This window comes from Dermacentor andersoni, chromosome 1, assembly GCF_023375885.2.
Source record: "Dermacentor andersoni chromosome 1, qqDerAnde1_hic_scaffold, whole genome shotgun sequence".
NCBI lineage: Eukaryota > Metazoa > Arthropoda > Arachnida > Ixodida > Ixodidae > Dermacentor > Dermacentor andersoni.
Genome location: NC_092814.1, coordinates 259,122,844 through 259,143,738, shown reverse-complemented (window position 1 = coordinate 259,143,738; position 20,895 = coordinate 259,122,844). Strand labels below are relative to the sequence as shown.

The window sequence follows — 20,895 nt, the reverse complement described above, 5'->3', positions numbered from 1 at the left end:
CACTGAGTCGGCCAAATGGCAACGAAACGCGTCCAGCACGAAGATGGACAAGAACGACAACAGTGCGCCCGGCCGCCTAGACCAGACGGACTTTTCGTGCACGGTGAGGGGCGATGGCATGTCCAGATAAACCGGCGTTTGGTCAGCACTGCCGATTTGCCCTAGCTGGAAGTTCTTGGACTCGCGCAGCGAAATAATGTGGCGCTGGAAAGCAACAAGCCGCTCTTCGAACGATTCGGGCAGCTTTTGCGAAATCGAAGTTCGGCACATGTAGCGATAAATTCAGTGCTTGCTCGCTTTGAAGGCGGAGCTCGGTAGCCCTTTTTCTCTTGCAAGCTCCTTAGCTTTTGCCTGCATAAGCTCCACACTCAAAGCTAGATGTGCGGCTCGCTGTTGATGGGCGAGCTCCGTCAGGGTGAGTTCGATTTCCGGGAATGTCCCACTCTTCGGGCCGCAAAAGCTTGTTCGCGTTTTGCTGCACGGGAAGAGGGCTTCCTTCCGTCTATGCCATCTGTGAATGCTTGCCTGTGACGCCAAGCTGCCTCCCCGCTGCACTGTTGCCAATGTCCTGTGCGGCTAAAATAACCTTTCTCTTGAAAGCAGCCAAGTACAGTAAAACCTTGTTAAACTGTACCCGCTTAAACAGTAGTTTCGGTTTAAAAGTAGTAAAGTCAATTCCCCGACTCAGTGGCCATTGAACATAATGTATTTTGTATCCGCATAAACCGTACCAGCTTATTGCGTACGCATTGGTTAAAACGTAGCATTTCCACTTTTCGTCGCGCGAACACGGCGGTGCGTCGTCTCCATCGGGCGGCCCAGCAGAACAACGAGCCTCAGAGATCGGTACAACGGCCTCCAAACGCCCTGTGCGTTTGCATGTGAAGCCGCATCAACATCAACATCATTTCGACGTCGTGCCAGAGAGCGTTGTGGCGTCGTGCAAGCGGGGACTCGCGTCATGCCGAAGCTCGGATAAAAAAGACGCCGGGTGCTCAGCATAGAAGAAAAATTAGACATCGTCCGTGCTATCGAACGTGACACGAAGAAGTCGGCGCTTGCCCGCGACATGGATCCGCTGTTGACTACAGTGTGTGGCATTTGGAATGCGAAGTTGCTCGGCAGCGCTGCTGCGACCGTGAAGAGATGTCGGCTACGAGGTTCGACTTTTCGCCATCGTTGCCTCTGTTGTTGCCGAAGTGTCGACTAGTGACAGTGATGAGGACACGCGAAAAGCGACAGCACGGGCGATTCAGGCCCGACAGTGGCATAAGCTGCGCGCTACGTCAGCCTCATGAATGCAATCGTCGCAACGAGAACAGGGGCGCGATAATGTAACTATTCCAAACCAAAAGTTTTCCGAACTCCGGCACCCGGCAATGAAAAAGCCGCCCCGGGACTTATGCAGCACTACTGCGCGCGTGCGTGGAGAATACGTAACGGCAACGAGGAATCTGCCGTGCGAGTGCTTGCCGAGAGGAGGGGGCTGGCTGAGAAGCTGACACGCAGCTTCAGTAAGTTTGAGGCCGCTGTCGTCATGCTAGGCCGCCGCGGCATCAAACGAAAATAACACTTTATGTCGCGCGAAGTGCATAAATACTGCATGTTTTTTCCCCTTTCATCGCACTCTCTCTGAGTTCCGTTTTCGACAGGTAAGTGGGCGATCTCATGCTATTTCGGTTAAACAGTACTACCGTTTAGTATGTACTTTTTCCGAGCTCCGGCCGACTACGGTTTAACGAGGTTTCACTGTACTGTTTAAAAGGTCCGGAAATCTTGGTCCTTCAATGCCGAATTAGAAAGAGATGCACTTCGCGAAGCGTGGTTTGCACATGCTGCCAAGGTGCGCACCCAACAATAAACAAACAATGCTGTAGTCACGCAGCAATAAGGAAGCCAAACTGTAGCCACGCAGCAATACGAAACCGAAACTTCTAGCCCAAATTTCTGACTGAAATTTTTGTTCGGATCCGCGTATAGTACGAAGCGAAAATTTGGGATGCTAATAATAGGGGGGAAAACCTCATATTATATGCGGGTTTTTACGGTATTGTCAATAAACATTAGAAAGAAATTGGAAGCAATATTTTTGTAACTTGTTTGGGCAGTAACTAGCGTAAGTGAAGCGGTCCTGTACAAAGGGTTGGGGGCCAGAGACTGCATTTTCTGAAGTTTTGACTGGTTGCTCAAACGATCTCGTTTTGTTCTCACAATGACGCCCAGACGTTCTCATTTTGTTCTCGCTCTGTTCTCGTCTTGAGTGCACGGATAACGGCTCTGGCTTTTGGCTCAAGGTCTCTTGAAGGCCGCCAACAACAAGAGCTAAAAGCATTTCATGCTTAACAAACAAGAAACATTGCACTTTGGAGGCGACATGGAGCTTCCTTTTTGTCAGTAGTTTTCTCAGCGTCAACGTCTGCTTTGTGCACATCACTCTTATTATACGTTGCTTCATTGGTGCTTGGCAGCGGAATCTATAGAAAATAGCAACAGCGCAGGCCAAGAGCCAACAGTGTTTTCGTAGATAGCTCAAACGGTGACAACTTATGAACTGATGGGTTGATGTACGGAGCACGTGCTGGTGGGCGAGCTGGTTATACATGTTTACAATGAAGGTGCCAAATAAAACGACGGACGAAGGAAGAAGACATGGTTCATTTTGGGACTTTCACTATAACAATTTTCGGCGGTCCCATTAGATTCGTTATATCGAGATTTGAGTACATGTACTGAGCATTCTGCATTGAAAAATTTACTGAGGTCACATGCCATCATCGGGGATGCTCCAGGCAGTGCATCCTATGTAGAGGCATTCGTACGTGTAACATAGGTCCTCTTGCTGGACACAGGGTTTCTTCAAGAAAAAAGGTACACTGCTTCTGTGTGAAACTTCAGAGGTTTTTGCACCGTGCAGCTATTTCACACTTTGCACACACAATCACCACCGCATGAGCTACGCACCATGCTTGTCTGAAATACCCAAACTTTGTAAGGGTTCCTAAGTTATGCTACGAGCACTAAGAAGCTATTGCATGCCACCACTGAAACCATTGCAAACAGTGCTGGTAGTCACAGCCTTTTCCATGCTTGGTGCACCTTCCAGCATTTCACAAACTGCAATTCAAACTACAGAAGGTATAGCCTACATTAGGTGATTGCATGTTTATGAAGACGAGAGCAAACTACCATTTTATGCAAGTTATTTCACAGATGGAACTTCAAGCACCAAGTTAAAGCTTCATTACCACTATCCATCCACCAGTGAATTCAGCATCATTACTGGTTCATTAGTGTGTAACGATGCGATGTGCCTAAACAACAAAACAAAAGATATCTTGCAATAACATGGCGTAGAGGCCTGCTATGGGCACACTGTTTCTTACCTCAATAAAAAAAATATGTGCAGCTTGACAACTACAATCATTCATGGTTATGCATGTTGAAGGCTATGTAGGGTGTCTCAACTAACAGAATTGAGAAAAATAAAGTAAGAAAAAAAAAGCGAAACCTTCTGTGCAAATGAAACTATGTTGTTACTAATCTCACAGAGAAGCCTGCACTATCTTTTGTTCTTATAATGATTACAACCGCCATTCTAAATTTGTCTGTAAGAACAGAGCAATTGTAATAGAGAACTGGGACTGTTAGAAGTGGGCTTAACTGTACCTCGTTAGCACAGCCTACCATGTCGATACATCAGACTCATGCTTGTACAACACTGTATTTACATATGCAATCTGCAGAAATACAGACAGGCACACTTCTAAACTGGACCTCATTTCAATACTGTTTAAAATAGGACACGTGCACACAAGGTTAGAGGGAGGCATCATGTGATGGCACCCAATCCAACACTCACTGCCAAACATGTGTACACACGACAAGGAGAAAAATATTAAAGCAAATACATTACAAATGGTGCTTTACAGCCTTACATTAAGCCAAAAAAGCTGAGATTAGTGAGATTTACAATACTTACACTCACGGGTGCCCTTCTGAAAGGTCTCGTTGAGCTGAAGGAACAGGTTTTGACAGATGCGGTCAAGTGATGGCATAAGGGTGTTTTGCATAATCTCTCGACATGTCCCTTGCACGTGTGACTGTACTGAAGCACTGATGGCTTGAGCTACTGTATCAGCCATCACCTAAAGAACAGCAAAAAATGTTTAGAGGGGGCTTGGCATTGAATGAATGGCAGAAAACATGCACAACTTATCAAAGTGACTTAAAGGGAGCAATAAACGAGAAGAAAGAGGGTTAACCGAGGGGCTCGATTTTTATTAGTCATATCAGTAGAAGCCAACAAACACTGACACCAAGGACAACACAGGGGAAATTACTTGTGCTTAATAAATCAAATAAAGAAACGATAAATTAATGGAAATTAAAGTTGATGAAAAAACAACTTGCCGCAGGTGGGAACCGAACCCACAACCTTTGCATGCAAGTAATTATATAGTAGTAATATAGTACTAGTAGTAAGTAACAGTAAGTAATAAGCAAGTAATATGTACCCACTTAATAAGTAATTCCGGTTTAAATATAGTTAAATATAGGCTTAAATATAGTTAAATATAGATGAATCCCCCGCCCTGTTGCCATTCAACCTAATGTATTGGCTGACCTTTCAGCCATACTCCTAATGCATGCCAAATGGTTGGCGTGTAGTATTTACTTCATGTTTTTCAGCATATACAAGCATGGAATCTGCAAAATGTTGTGCATGCATACCATATACAATTGAGCACCTCTATAACGAAATGACATGTATAACGAAGCAAGAATTATTTCCCGGTTATATTGCGACCTGTGCGGCACGAGCTTTATAACGAAGTTACCTGTATAACGAATGATTCTGGAGGCACCAATCACTTCGTAATAAGGACGTTCGACTGTATAGCGAAATTGCGGTGCATCAACCTTTCCCAGACTGCAATAACGACCAGTAGTGACATTACAAAAGAGAGAGAGAAGGTGAAAAGAAAAAAAGGAGAGGGAGAGAGAGAGTAGCCATTATGTTTTTCCTTCCCATAGCTACTAGCGCTTCCATGTTGTCGTCATGGATGACGACGTGGACGACGCCCGTTCTGTATCTGACGCAGCTAGTGCATTGATCGTCATGAGGGCGTTCACAGAGAAGTGGGCCCTGATGGAGAAACTGGCTCGCGCCCTTGCTGAGTCTGTGGATGCCGTCGTCAGTGCAAGGCCGCCACAACGGCAAGTGAAAATTTGATTTTTTTTTTTTGCTAGCTGTTCACAAATAAACCTTTGTGTGTGTGTCTGAGTGAGAACGCATTTTTTGGGGGACCAGTATGTCTATACCCGCTCATCGGCCATTCTCGGTTAATTAGTATATCAGTGTGTACCTGATCCACGTTCCTCGCCAACTACGTATTAACGAGGTTTTACTGTATTATGCCACTGCTGGACCATGATTGCCATTACATCCAGCATGAAAATCTACTTAAAAAATGCAGTCAGATTAAAGGGACAATTTACCAATTTTTAAGGATGTCACTATTGTGGTGCAATCAAAAGCCTATCACAGAACTTGTCCATACCCACAGCAGTTTTTTCAGAAATGTGTCAAAAAATATTTCAATTGGTAAGCTACTTGTTTAAAAATTATGTACATGTATTAATGTCAGGAACTTTTATAACTGAGAGCAATAGCTTGTCGCGAGAATTGAATTCGAAATAAGAGCAGATTTGGAAGCAATAAAGCCTGTTCCTTTTACCTATGCGATAAAAGACGTTAAAAATGCCTGGTAATTGTAACATGTTCAAATACTTTTATTGATATGTAATTTGATGTTGGGTGCTTATTTTTTGTTGGGCATTTAAATGCATCCCAGCTAGCAAAGAAATAACTGATAAAAAAAAAAAAAAAAAACTCTAGTGGGTGCAAGCCAACGTGCACAATTATTTATGTGATAGATGGTGCAACAACCTATCTATGTACAATATTTCACCAAATTTGAGTGAAGTACTCATTCTTTTGAACCTTCTCATCCAAAATTATATTCTTTGTTTAGGGACATAACTACACCTGCTTCTAAAATTTTCAGACATAACTTTTCCATTGGTATCATAATATACAGACATATTCCAGACAGTTTACAGGCATGCAGGCCTATCAGATATAGGTGCATACCAGCATCTCTCACTCACATCTACTTTGTGGTGCTAGCTAGCTAGGCCAACGCCAGGCTGAGCCAAGCCAAAGTTTTCCATGACACCAGTAGCACATACAGCACAACCTCTTTAATACAATCCCATCATATAGGATTTCCCGGTGCCAAAGTTTGCGATCGAGAACGAGAAAAATGGCCCAATATGGCTACCCATATTTTTACCAGTTCATACGTTCCCCGAAAACACAATCTTTCAGCACCAATGTTCAGTACATCGCCAAACTGTGATAGCATGATATGTTTTCCAGCCGCTAGATCTCGTAAATAAGAAACGGCGTGAGGCGCACACGATGCCGCCAAAAACAGTAACTGGCAACCGCAGTAGGTTCCCCACGATTCTCTCACCTGCCCTACTCACTTGAAAATGCTGGCACACACTCAGTTTCCTGTTAGGTATAAGCAAATCTCCTCCCAAGTCACTGCACGCTGCATTCACAGCTATTGCCGCCAACCTTACTGCAATAAACATTTTCACCTATCTGCTTCAAAGAATGTGGGGCACAGTGCCGTTGGAAGTTAGTTCATTTGGGTTTAATGGCGCAAAAGTGACTAAGGAGGTCCTGCTGTGCCAGCCACAAGATATCAAGAAATCAATTGTTAAGGCAGTGAAAGATGCATAAATTTATAGTCTGTGGAAAAAAAAAAAAAAAAAAAAAAAAAAAAAAAAAAAAAACACGGTTTCGTCTAAAAAGTTTAACAAGTTAGTGAAAGGCACTAGCGGATCACCTCCCAATATTAAGGCCAGCTGTAAAGGCATGTGTAAGTTACAGAGATTCTACAAAAGCTTCAGTCTTTGTGTTTCAATACGTGGACATGTCATAATAATGTGCATTACTGTAAGTGGTTGATGGCACTTCTGACAGGTTGGCGAGTTTTCTTTTCGAAGTAGAAAATTGTGTCAATTGTGTATTTTCAACCTGAAGTCGACATAGGATCACCTCATAGAAGCATAGCTGGTGACTGCATGACTTCAATTCGCTAAGCAGGAGTTTCGTTGCATGCAACTTGTTTTCGGTACAAGAATCCCATTCTAGTTGCCACTTTGATGCCACGGCCTTACGAATCACTCAGATACCGTCTTTGTATGGAAGCTTTGAACAGTTGCCTCAAACTCACTTAAGCTACGAGCCAGCTTTTCCGCCAGCCCCCTCTTCTCAGTAAACACACACACGAGGCTGACGTAATGCGCAGCACCATCCACTGTCGGGCCTGAATGGCCCGTACTTTCGCTTTCCGTGTCATCCTCATAACTGTCGTTAGGCGACACTACAACAATAACAGAGGCAACGATGGTGAAAAGTCGAACCTCATAGCAGATGTATTTTCGTGGTTGCAGCAGCACTGCTGAGAAACTTCTCCTTCACATTCCAAATGCCACACACCGTAGTCAACGGTAGATCCCTCTTCCGTGCCAGCGCACAGACTTCTTCGTGCCACGTTCGACAGCACGACTTTCTGTCCTAGCTTGCACAGCGCCACAACACGGGCCACAACGTTCTCCGACTCTGGCACGGCGCCGAAATTATGTTGATCTTGATGTGGCTTCTCCCTTCCAAACACCCTCTGCATTTGCGCTTGGAGGGCGTTCCGATCTCTGAGGCGCATTGTTCTGCTGGGCCGCCATACTGCTGTGATTTCTTAATGAAAAGTGAAAACTCTTTGTGTTAACTGATACGTAAGCAATAAGCTGGTACGGTTTATGCGGATACAAAACGCATTATGTTCAATGGCCGCTAAGTCTGGAATGGTCATGATGCGGCAGTATTCGACTCGGCGAAGCACCGATCAATGGGCACCAAAAGGTTGTAGGAATAGGAACCCACGAGCAAGACGGTTATTGCCGGCCACTCGGGCAAATGGCCGAAAGAAGTCGAAGGCACGTTTTGAGATTATTTTTTGTTGTTGTTGGCACAACTGCGACGCCCCGACGGCTTTCTCTAGGAACCCCTGTGTATTCTCTGCCCCGCACGTGCATTAAGAGCTTGCTAAGGAGGCAGGGGTGCGAATACTCCGAAATATCTGGTGACTCTGTGCAAACCCGTGTCTACGAATTGCTGACAGTGTATGTGTGGTGACAGTGCCGTATGGCCGGCTGCCATCGTTTCTCCTATGTTTGTGAACGATCAATAGAGGCCCGCCACGGACTCAAGGGTGTGCGTGTGTGGTGCCCTCGTCTGCATACTATTTGTTGTTTACTTATTGTTTTTTGAATGACGAGTAAAATGAAACTGAACTGAATACAAGTGCGTGACCTCTAACAGCGAAGGAATCACCCGTTCCCTCGCCCCTAATTAAAAGGGGCGTGGCCAAGACCTTAGGAGGAGCCAGGATACAATTGGGTGAACTTGATTGGATCGTCACCAATATCTGCCATTCCCCAACACAGGAAACTAGGGAAAGGAGAAGTTATTTAAATGCAGGTTTAAGACCGAGCTATGCAGTCTAGAAGCTGAGCCTACAATCTGCTGAAAAGCGTCAGCGAACTATTGCCGTCCAGTATCGCCTGGGCCGCCTAGCCGCGTCTTAACTGCGGGTTACTAGTTGACGTAAGAGACGACAAACCAACGTCTACAACAAAGCTCACGGTAGTTCCCCTCAACTTAGCTTAACCTGCTCGAGGGAAGAAGTCAGACCTAGACTCCCGGGAAACCCAGCCCAGCAATCGCATCCACAACAATGAGATCGGCTTGCTAGGGTTCTTCAGGAAAGCTCTGCCGTCGACTCCACGCTTTATGGACTTGCTGCTGCTGCTCGGCCATGCGTATGCCATCATTTGTTTTCTTTTGAACTCTGTTTAGTTGACCACCGTTATGTGTGTTTTGTATAGTGTTCATTTCTATATCCACTGTTAACTGTTCATTGTATTTCTTTCGTCTTCATCATTGATCTACATTAAGTGCATGTGTGTTAGTCTTCTTGTGTTTCGTTTAAATTGTATGTCGCAGTCAGTCTATAAATATGTATATTTTTCTCTCTATCTCCAGCCTTTGACTCCTTCGCTGTGTTCGCTTGAGTACGGAATGACCAAACGGCTTGTATACCCCGTCGACAACTTTGCGCCGACAGTGAACGGTGACAAGCTGCAACAGGGATTTAACTTTACTTTTACAGGGCCTTTCACCAGGTCTGGCCATATTGAGCTGACAAGTGCAGAGCATACAGAGCGCGCTAACGATGTTATTTGCAAAAAAATTACACGGCTACGCACCGAGGAAAGGTCTGAAATTTCAATCTGAACGCCATTTTCCCTTTCCTTAGCGGTAACCACGCTCCAAGCCGGACGTGACATAGTCATGTCCCTGTGCCTACGTAGTCGTGTCCGCAGTGTGACGTCGCTCTAGTAACATAAGACTTCGAGAATTATTCAAGGCAACATCTGTTATTTGCGCGATCTGATGCTTGAACTGACGTATTGAAGTTTAGAGAAATAATAAAACGCACAAACGGAATGTCTGCGCGTTTGTTGTTTTACTTCGCACCGAAGCAAGACAGATGTACTTCCACTCCGTCTGCTTGTTCCCACGGTCATGCAGTCACGTGGGCAGCTACCGAAACTATGCCACTTTCTACCGTGTTCCAGCACGTGACCATGCTCTGCAATCTGCTTGTTCTGCCTCAGTATTCGTGTAGCACTGAATTATACCGCTAGTCATGTGTCCTTGTGCACAGCATGCAAAATCGTGTGCTGCGCAAGATGAGACACCACCACAGCTCGCGCGCCACGCCCTCAACAGAAGTGCGCAGTGCCGAAAAACAAAACAAAAAAAAGAAAAAGGGAGAAAAAGGAGAGAAAAAAAAAGAGAAAGAAATGAAGGCGGGGCTTGCGACATATGCATCACCCGATCCTTGAGGCCCTGTATGGGAGTACGCAGGAAAGGAATTTCGCTTGCGGAGGCTAGACGGGGCGAGTGGAGGGTGTCTCGCTATGCAGTGGAGCTCACGTTCTGAAATCATGGGTTTGCGGCACTGAAATATTTTTATCTCGGCTATAGACCCTGTCAGGGTCAATTTTTTTTTTTTCCATGTGCGACCGCCCAGAATCGATCTTTTTTTTTTTTATTGCAGATTACAATTCTTCTGAGGGACTTATTTCGAAAAAAATCTACCTTAATTTTTTTTAGGGTGACCGTAAAGTGGAGAAAAAAAAATTTTGCGTTGGTATATATGTACTGTTTATTCATGAATAACAACAATAAAGAAAAGCAAATAGACTTATGCAAAATTAAAAATTTGATGCATTTCTATACACATAGATGAAGGCTTAGAAAATGTTCCTGCTCCTGCACTAATATTTACGTCCATTGCGAGTGGTTTTGTGCCTGTCAAAAAAGCAAAACGTGTGACAAGCTTCAGCTAATCTTCATCTTATCGCCAACCAGAGGAAAAAAAAAAAAAAAAAATGAAAGAAAGAAAAAAGGAAAAGCATGCATGCACAGTGGCATCCTTCCTAGTGCACCCCTGTGAGCACTAAACCAGCTAGAAACAGGCGGTCACCCTTTGAGCGATTAATAACGAGATAGCCATCAGTTTTGTGAGCGCAAGAAGCCGAAATCGCCCGCGCAACAAAACCCGAACCGCCACCCGCCCACGCACCGATGCGCCAGCGGTAGTATATAGACGCGCCGAAGCAAACTAGCTCTAAAACAAACCATGCAACGAAAACAGAGAAAGGGAGGCGCGTGAAAAAAATTCCCTGTATTCTCACATAGTGGCAGCACATGCCAGAAAAAAAAGAGTTGGGAAATTGGTGCGCGTTTTAAACGTACAGATGGCGGCGTAAATAAACGGCATCGACCACGTTGGACTTTTTCGCGGCGCCGCATATTTATGTCAATGACCCTGAAAGGGTTAAAAAAGGCACAACTAATGCGTTTTTCCAATCTTTTGCCATGATTCCAGATTCAAATACTTTATTGAAAAATTTAAGCAGAGCATCTACGGATGCTTGGGACAAGTCTGCAAGTATAGAATAATGGATCAGGTCAGGACCTACTGCAGTTTTTTTGTCAACACGGAGTACCCTGATAAGCTCCAGTAAAGTGGAGCGTTGCATTCTTCCTTTGGCATGCAAGCAGTTCGTAATTTCTCCTTTTCAGCTAACAGTTTGTATTTTAAAACATGTTTGAATAGTTTGCCGAGCTAGAGACGTAGAAATGCTTCCCAAGTATATTCGCTTGTTCTTGTAGCTTGTTTGAAATTCAGGAAATTGCTATGTGCTGCGTATCTGCGCAAGGTTTCCCAGGCCTTAGTTTGCTGTTTTTTGCTTCGATACATTCATGTGTCCACCAAGGATTCAGCTTCTTTAGAACAATGCCAGAAGATTAAGGAATAGCCTTTTCAGTTGCAGCAATTAGTACACCCTTAGTAAATTTTTCATTAATTTCATCAATGCTTAGGTCTTTCAAAATGAGCTCTTCCAGTCTGGCACTTTCTGTGAATATAGACCAGTCTGCCATTTCTAATTTCCAACGGCACGGTTTACGAGACATAATGGGTAGCGTTGATATGAAGCTGATTACGGCAGGTAAATGATCACTGCCATATGAAGCCTCCAGTACTTCCCATTTAAAATCAGTAAAAACATCCGGTGAGGGTTGGTCCTCATGTCCCGCAACTTCTCCTTTACCCTGTTCACGAGATGGCCTTTTAAACTGTCGAGCACAAACAGCAATGGCAGTCGCAGTAAGGCCCCTGGTTGCTTACCCCAGACAGTGTCGAGCCAGTCGTTCATCAGTTCTCCATTCATCCAGCCTTTTTCTTGGGCGCGGACGTGAATACAGCATTCAACCTTCAATTTGGGCAATGTTTTCCACTTGAAGATCACGAACGGCGGTAGTTTTCGCCCATCAGCTGTCACGGCAAGCATAACCATGCAGTGTTGCTTTTCACAGCCGCTTGTCTTTATAGGAATGGATGAGACGCCTTTCTCGCCCACTATTGCGTTAAACTTCCGAAATCAACCAAAGATGCGCTACAGCGTGGACGCAGAGAACGAGGGGCAACGAGGGGAAAAGTTGGCGCGACTGGCCCTCGCACGCCTCCAATGCAGAAAATAGTCCGTGCCGTGTCACACGCATGCATTCTCATGGCGGGAGAGAAGGGGAGATAGAGGGAGGCAAACGCTCGAGCAGTTCCCGCTACCCGTGAACACATTCGTGTGTTCGGGTATAATCCCTAGAATATAATATTCTAGGGACCATAGTTCGGGGGCTTCCGGAGAAGGGACTTCACACTCACAGCCCATCTTGTGTATGACTGCGCTCGCCTGCGCGGCAAGAGGCGCGACCGTCCAAAGCCTCTCCGTGCTCGCGCGCCTGCTTGGGGGGGATGGGGGAGCGCGAAATATGCAAGTAAATTTTTTTTTGTGTGTAAAGCTGGCTAAACATAAGAGGTGTGCTAATTATGCGGGTAAATACGGTATATAAATAAAATTACGCTTACACTGAACAAAAATAGCAGCAACTCTTGATATATCGAACGTCAAGCGGCGGAAAAGTGCCCCCAGAAGTTGGCTTTCCGTCGCGGTGGAGGAGAAACCCGGCGGCGCGGCTCCATTTAACCTCTCTCCCTACCGTGAACGCACTGCCTCAGATGAGCCGTCAACACCCCACTGCAAAAAATGATCCTGGCCCGCCCGCAGTACTTGCTCAGACAGCCAATCAGAGGCTCTTGTGCCCTCGTCGTGCAAGATAGCAAAAGTGCGAGTTGTCTCGCTGCTTTTCTGGTTCATTGTGGGTGCGCCTTGTGGGCCTTCTCATACAGTGTTGCCATGATGAAGCGGCAGAATTTGCCTTCCGTTGTGAAGCTCGAAATCATAAATTGAGTCGAACGCGGTGAGAAGTCTGATGTCCCGGCAGCATGCAAGATTCTGAGGAGCACTCTCAGCACGATATTGAAGAATAAGGGGGAGATTAGGGCTAAAGCGGCCAAACTAGCAAGTAGGTGCCCATGGCGCCCGACACATACGCACGGCCGTGTACGAGTGGTTCATCCGAAATTGCTTCAGCTGTGCCAGCTTCCGTGTTCTCGGTGATGACTGTAAATTCTGATGAATCAACGAAGCTGTTGCCGGTGTTGCCGAAGTTTGGAGCGAGCTGTCAGAATTTCCGGAAGCTGTTGACGAATCAATGGTCGACGAGTTTGTGAGTGCAGATGGTGTCGCAACCATGGGAGGGCCCAAACACGAATAGTACATTGCCAACATCGTACCGAGCACAAGTGAAAGTGGGCACAATGAGGAAAGCAACAATGGTCCTTTGCCCACATCCTTCAAAGTGATTGGTGCGCTTGCAATAGTCCAGTCCTTCTACGCGAATGCGGAAGGTTGCAGCCTCAGCTGCTCTGACTCCTTAGACAATGTGGAGAAGTGCATGTGTTGCAGGCAGCGAAATTGCCCAAGCAGAAGAAAATGCAGGACTATTTCATGCGAAACTCAGCTAGTTTCATCAATAAAGTGATTTTATAAATGGCATGTCCTTTTATGACATCCATTTATTTAACAGGCTTATATCGAATTATGCTCCACATCGAACTGATAGGCGTTTTTTTTGCGAGTTCGATATAACTGGATTTGACTGCATATAGAATTCTGGCTATATTGAACTATTTTGTGATCACTGCGCTGTTCGATATATTGAGGTTCGACTGTATTGAAAGATTGATTACTCTCATTAAGGGCGGTAACCGTTCAGGTTACCTGTCCCTTTTTCGGCGCACTTACAAGAAGTTTGCCCTTCGCACGCTCCAAGGAGCACAGATCTTTTGGCATCAATGACACCGGTGCTTTTCGGTCCGCCTCCATCGCCTTTACCGAGGCACTGGATGATCGAGAGCCAGGTGTGAAGACGTGTGTTTCGGGCCGTGGAGTTCGGTTCAACTTAGGGCCCTGCGGCATTATGGTCTGCCTCCCCGTCTTCGAAGATGACAGAGCAGCACTGGCTGCAGCCACCAAGGGGGCGGATGGAGTTTGTGCAGGAATACCCGATGTGGACCTTGTAGTCTCCTGAAACTGGTATGGCACTGCCCCCTCCCGTGTCACTGCCATAGCCTACTTGAGGTAAGTGCCCTAGCCTTTTCATCGCTTCATAGAATGAGACCTTTCCATTTGCAGTGATTTCTTTTTCTCTTTTCCAGCAAGGGCAGCATTTGACTGACATTCTGACATTTCACATGCAAATCCCTGTAGTTATTTCATTCCAAAATCTTACACATAGTGAGACTACCAAGACAGAATACAAGGATGGCTCTGCCTTTCAAGAGTGTGCTTTCTGTGAACGTTATACCCACCATCATCATCAGTTTGGCCTCGGTGTCGTAGGTGGTGTCGCGCAAGTTTTCGTCCAGCAGTGATCGCTGGCTTTTATTCAGTACAGTGCAACTGAAATCATCGCCTGCCATCACGAGCCACTGTACAACATATCATCGCTATTTCAGTGTGTTGCGGCTGTTCATTCAGAGCAACGCCGACATGTTTTTGACGCCATGACCCCTGCTCTTCACCTGCTTCCACCTATTATGTCGAAGAAGTGCAGAAAATATTCGACCATGACGCTGGACAAGAAGGCCACCATTGTCAGGCTTATCGAGCAAGGACAGACCCAAGTTGACGTCGCGAAGGAGTTCAGTATCTCCAAACAGACCTTGTCCGATTATGTCAAAAACAAAGAAAAGATCTTGTCTGCAGTCGACCAGTCGCACTGCAAAACTACAAGAAATGACCGGAAAGGACAACATCTGAAGCTTAAGCAACAACATGCTTAAGCAGAAAGCCGAGATGCTCGCTTTAAAAATAGGCATTCAGGACTTCAAGTTCACCGATGGGTGGATCCGTGGGTTTAAGAAAAGGCACGGAGTCTCTTTCAAGAACGTTTGCGGGGAGAGCGGTGCCGTGAATCAATCTACTGTCACGAATTACCGGACGAGTAAGCTGAAGGAGAACGTTTGCGGGGAGAGCGGTGCCGTGGATCAATCTACTGTCACGAATTACCGGACGAGTAAGTTGAAGGCTGTGCTACAAAAGTATGCTCCTGCATATATTTTTAATTGTGACGAGACAGGCCTATTCTTCAAAATGCTGCCGGACCGTTCATTTTCCTTTACTAATGAGGCCTGTGCTGGTGGGAAGCATAGTAAGGAGAGGGTAACTGTCATGTTCGGGGCAAATGATGTTAGCACCGAGAAGCTGCCCCTTCTAGTGATAGGGAAGGCGAAAAATCTGCGTTGCTTTAAAGGGCCCCTTGCCATGTCTGGCCGTTTTGACCTGACAAGCGCAGAGCATACATTGCGCGATAACGATCGTGTCTGCAAAGTATTACATCGCTACGTGCCGCGGAAAGACTTGAAATTTCAAACCAAATGCCATTTTTCCTTCTCCTCGCAGCTGCCGCGCTCCAAGCCAGACGGTGACGTAGTCATGCCCAAAGTGTGACCTCGCTCGTGGTGACATGCGACTTCGAAAATTATTCAAGACAACATCAGTTATCTGTGCGATCGGTTGCTTGAATTAATGAATTGAAGTTTATAGAAATAATAAAACACACAAACTGAATGTCTGCGTGTTTTTCGTTACAATTCGCACCAAAGCAAGAAAGATGTACTTCCGCTTCTTCTGTTTGTTTCCATGGTCGTGCGGTCACGTGCGCAGGTACCGAAACTATGCCATTTTCTACCGTGTTCCAAAGCGTGATCATGCTCTGTGATCCGCCTGTTCTGCCTCTGTATTCGTGTAGCACTGAATTATACCGCTAGTCATGTTTCCTTGTGTACAGCGCGCAAACGAGACAACAGCTTGTGCGAGACGCCGTTGGGGAAAGTGCGTAATGCCAGGGGGGGGGGGGAACGAGCAGAAAAAGAAAATGAAGGCGGGGCCTGTGACGTACGCGTCACGCGATCCTCGAGGTCCAGTATGGTTGAACGCAGGGAAGGAATTTCGCTTGTGTAGGCTAGACAGGGCGAGTGGAGAGAGCGTCTTGCTTGGCGGTGGAGCCCGCAAGCTGAAATCATGGGTTCGTGGCACTGAAATATTTCTATCTGGGCTATTAATGAGCCGACTTGAAAAATTTGGGGGGCACAACGCACTCTAGAGGACACACAACTTTTTGTGTACAACCAAAATTTGCTATGGGGTCTGGTAAGGGGCCCTTTAAGGGTGCGAAGAACCTGCCTGTGTGGCACAGCAGCAATATAAAGGCCTGGATTACACAAAGCTTGTTCGAAGATTACGTCCGCCGTCTGGACCTGATCTTTGAGCACCAGAAGAGGCAAGTACAGTAGAACCCCGCTGTTACGTTCCTCACTGCTGCGTTTTCCCGGCTGCTACGTCGCTTTCATCCGGTCCCGGCATAGCTTCCATAGGATCCAATGTATAAGGAACCCCGCTGTTACGTATTAGCTGTGAAAACGTTCCCGCATGATGCGTCGCAACCCGAACCCGCCTGGGCTAAAGTAGGCAACGCGCTCCAGCCGCCATTTTGGCTTTTGACGAGTTTTGACCGGGCTTGGCTATAGAACTGGCTGCAAGAAGCCGCACGCCAGTTCGAGAGGCCGCCACCAGGTGGCCATTCGTGAAAAATGCTCTCACTATCATCACTGTGATTACGGTCACCGCGTGCCGCATGGTTTGTTGGACGGGTCGACTCACGGAGGAAGGAAACTCAGGAGAGGCCCTGACGTCACTCTTCGGGAAGCTATAGCTAAAGGGAAGCCGGAAGTTGGCGTTGCTCCGCCTATCGGGCCAGCTCTCCTCTCTTGTTTACGTTTCTCGCGAAACCACGCAGCGCTGCGCGCAACTGGGCTGCTCGGACGCGCGCGCTCTGCAGCAATACTAAACAATCGTTAGCACGTTAGCATGATTACGCCAAAGAGGGCAAAATTTCACGCGGATATTCATTCGTCCATTGCCGTTGCCTGGCGCGGTGACGACAAAGAGCACGAGCCGCATGATGTCGGGGAGTTGCCAAATCCTAGCTTTGGAGAAGCCGTCGCGGCTCTGGACCTCCTCCGCAGGTACATCGCACCTCACAGCGACGATGACAGCAATGCGGCCTTACAGGCTATTGAGAAACGTTGTGGTGATTCTAGACTTTTTTTAAAGTTCTAAGCGCACTCTGTGGAAATAAATTGTCTATAGTTGAAGCTGCACTTTTTTCATTCATTTTCGGAGCTTTCCTCACTGTTGCGTTTTCCCGGCTGTTACGTTTTTTTTCCTCGGTCCGGTGAAAAACGTATGAACAGGGTTCCACTGTAGTAATAGTCGTAGACAACTGCGGGGCACACAGCGCCGTAAACAACCTGCAAGCTATACGTCTTGAATTCTTGCCGCTGAATACGAGTGTGCTCAAGCCAATGGACCAACGGGTCATTAAAAACCTCAAGGTGAACTACCGGGCCCGTTTACCTTAACGCACACTCATGTGCTTTGACAACGGGAAGACGTACTGTTAACCTGTTCTCGGCACTTGGCATGCTACCGGATGCCTGCAAGGCTGTTTAGCCTTTGACGATTGCAAATTGTTTTAGGCATGCTGGATTTTGCAACTCTGAAGAGCCCGTGACCGAAGAGGCAAACGGCACCGCTGAAGACATCGACACCGGCGAGCAGCTGATTGCTGACTTGCGCAGCAGTGGGACGGACCTTCCCACACCTGTTACTTCTCGCGCGTTTTCTGCGATCGACAACAACATAGAGCTGTGCGCGGAGCTTATGGACGACGAGATTGTGCGCCAGGTGACTACACTGCCGCAAAGTGACTCTGAACCCAACGACAACACCTCTGGCCACCCACAAGCATCAACGCAAGATATTGTTAACGCTCTAATATAGTTGTCTAGCGTGTACGACGAGAACATGACACTTAGACAGATGCAAGCAGTCGTCAATACAAAAAGCAGGAATTTAAAACCAGGGACCATCCGCGACTTTTTCAGTACAGTTTAGCTGGAATAAAGTTCAGTTTAGCGACTCATGGATTTTTCGGACTGTCCTTTTATTCGGACTATTTTTCGGTACCCTCCAGGTCCGAAAAATCGGTCGGCTACAGTACATGTGTTCCATAAGAGCAAGCAGTCAATGTAAACAATTAACAGGATGTTGAGCCTCATCCCAAAAAGGAGAGTTGGAAAAATGTTGGACTCAGTGATAGGGAGGCCTACATACACACTTTAATTGGGTGCAGCTGACATTGAGTGCCAAAAAAATAATCTGTAGTCGAGTGATTACACAGGCTCTGAATTCATTTAATACAACAAATGCAGGCTTCTACTATAATCACAACCATCTTCTCACACACGTACATGATGCTGTCTTTCTATATTAATGCATCGCCTGCTGCTAATTCCTTAAATGCATGCAAAGAATGTTGAAGTCTGCATGGTGCGCAAAACCCTTTACTAATTGCCAAGTGCAAAAGCTCCGTGATAAATCATTGGTCGAAGTGTCTAACTCCTAACTGTACAGGAGCACAAGTTCAACCTTCAACAGTGGTGAAGGGCTAAAGGATGCCTTTGTTAGCTGAACGGCAAGGGTGTGAAGCTTAGGACGAGCAGGTGGACTGACCACACAATGATGGAACAGAAAGGATGGGTGGACACAGAGAACCCAGCTTCATGCTTATAACTGCTGGCACCAAAAAAATAGAAAACAGTGCAGTAGGAAAAAGGCCTCAGTTGATGAGCCTTGCCATGCAACCTTAATATGCATTGATGCATGTCGCATAGTATTTCACTATAAATCTTCAGCAATGTTAGTCCCATTTTACAGCAACCATATTTTTGGATGTCAAATTTCTTTAGCGGTTGAAAAAGATGCCATATCATCCACAAACTATCCTGCAATGCTATGTTTATAAATGCAGATATCTTAACAACACCTAATCTACAAAAAACGAATTTTGGTGCACTTTTTCAAAAATTTGAAGCATTTAGCTGCAGTAGTGAAGCCGCGAACCTTGCAGAAAATTTAAAAATGCTGGTTATGTTGTCAGCACGCAAAATTCAATGTTTGTAGAATACTTCCACTACAAAGATTTGTTTAATTACTCAACGCACATGAACACCAACCTTGCTTTTGATTGCTTTGATAATGGTATCTCTGATTACAGCTTCAGTTGTCTCGAGCCTCCTGGAAATTTCACATCTTGTTGTGTCAATAACCTTCACCACAGCTGGAAAAGAAAGGGGGGGATGGGGGGGATAAATAACGAAACATTTGGAAAATGTGTTAACAAAAATATATATATACACTTGCTGCATGGTTTCTTTATGGCAAAGCTGCTAACATTAAAACAGGTATCCAAGATGTAATGGCTTGAAAATTGTAGTACCTATGCACAGAGGCCAGTTTCATAATTAGCAGAGGTTTGTTATGCCAGAAAAAATGCAAGATGCAGGAGAATACCATCAGAATAGTCCCCCATCAGCTTCCTGTGACGTAACAGATTTTGGCACCATCACCTTGACCAATTATGTGACACTATAAAATAAATAAAAGTACAGTGAAACCTCGTTAAACCGTAGTTGGCCAGAGCTCGGGAAAAGTATGTACTAAACGGCAGTACCGCTTAACCAAAATAGCATGAGGTCGCCCTTTTACCTGACTTCCGTCTCAAACTTACCGAAGCTGCGGGCCAGCTTTTCAGCCAGCCCCCTCTTCTCGGCAAACACTCGCATGGCAGATTCCTTGTTGGCGTTTCATGTTCTCTGTTCACGCGGGCGGTAGCGCTGCAGAAGTCGTGGGGCGCCTTTTTCATTGCGGGGTGCTGTTCTCGTCGTGACGATTGCACTCATGAGGCTGATTTAACGCGCAGCTTCTGCCACTGTTGAGCCTGAATCGCCCGTGCTGTCGCGTTTTGTGTCGTCCTCATCGCTGTCGCTAGTCGACACTTTGGCAAAAACAGAGGCATCGATGGCAAAAATTCGAACCTCGTAGCCAACATCTCTTCGCAGTCGCAGCAGCGCTGCGGAGCAACTTCTTCGCATTCCAAATGCCACACACCGCAGTCAACAGCAGATCCCGGTCACGTGCTAGCGCAGACTTCTTCGTATCCCGTTTGATAGCACGAACGATGTCCAAATTTTCTCCTATGCTGAGCACCCGGCGTTTTCTTTTTTATCTGAGCTCGGCATGATGAGATTCTTTGTTTGCACGCTGCCACAATTCTCTATGGTACGGCGCTGAAATGATGCCGATATTGATGTGGCTTCACGCGCAAACGCACAGGGGGCTTGGAGGCTGTTGTTCTGCCGGGCCGCCCAATGGAGATGACGCACAGTCGTGCTTGCACGACGAAAAGTGGAAACTACGTGTTAACCAATACGTACATAATAAGCTGGTGCGGTTTATGTGAATACAAAACACATTATGTTCAATGGCTGCTGAGTCGGAGATTTGACTTTACTACTTTTAAAACAAAACTACTGTTTAAGCAGGTACGGTTTAACGAGGTTTTACTGTACAACCTTGCAACTTATATGCACTTTCTTTCCTTGCAATAAAATGACTAAAATATAGTAGACATCATAAATCCAGCTATGACTGAAAAACACTACACTCAAAAATGGAAAGGTTCATGCAGAGTGCCAAAAAAGATGCATGCCTCCTGAAACAGTCTGAATGAGTACTGTAAATCTTTGTTTATACTTTTTGCCTTTGTCGGCTCTTAGAGGTGGTATGGGGTGTAAATGCCTTGAACATGCTACAAAACCT

General features: G+C 46.0%; 1 protein-coding gene and 1 pseudogene across 6 annotated transcripts in view; one reads left to right on the top strand and one right to left on the bottom strand.

Moving 5' to 3' along the window:
* The window catches only part of Ge-1 (Enhancer of mRNA-decapping protein 4 homolog Ge-1), a 222,399-nt gene that overhangs the window by 21,060 nt on the left and 180,444 nt on the right, over nt 1-20,895 (bottom strand). For 4 of the 6 annotated variants that reach the window (XM_055063694.1, XM_055063698.2, XM_055063697.1 and 1 more), the window contains 2 exons: nt 19,239-19,354; nt 3,980-4,145 (listed from right to left, as the gene is read on the bottom strand). In XM_055063694.1, coding sequence (XP_054919669.1) covers nt 3,980-4,145; nt 19,239-19,354 — 282 coding nt within the window. The remainder of the gene's footprint in view (nt 1-3,979; nt 4,146-19,238; nt 19,355-20,895) is intronic. The other 2 variants (XM_055063695.2, XM_050195844.3) reach the window with 1 other exon arrangement.
* On the top strand, nt 16,314-18,129 carry LOC140215482 (tigger transposable element-derived protein 4-like; annotated as a pseudogene).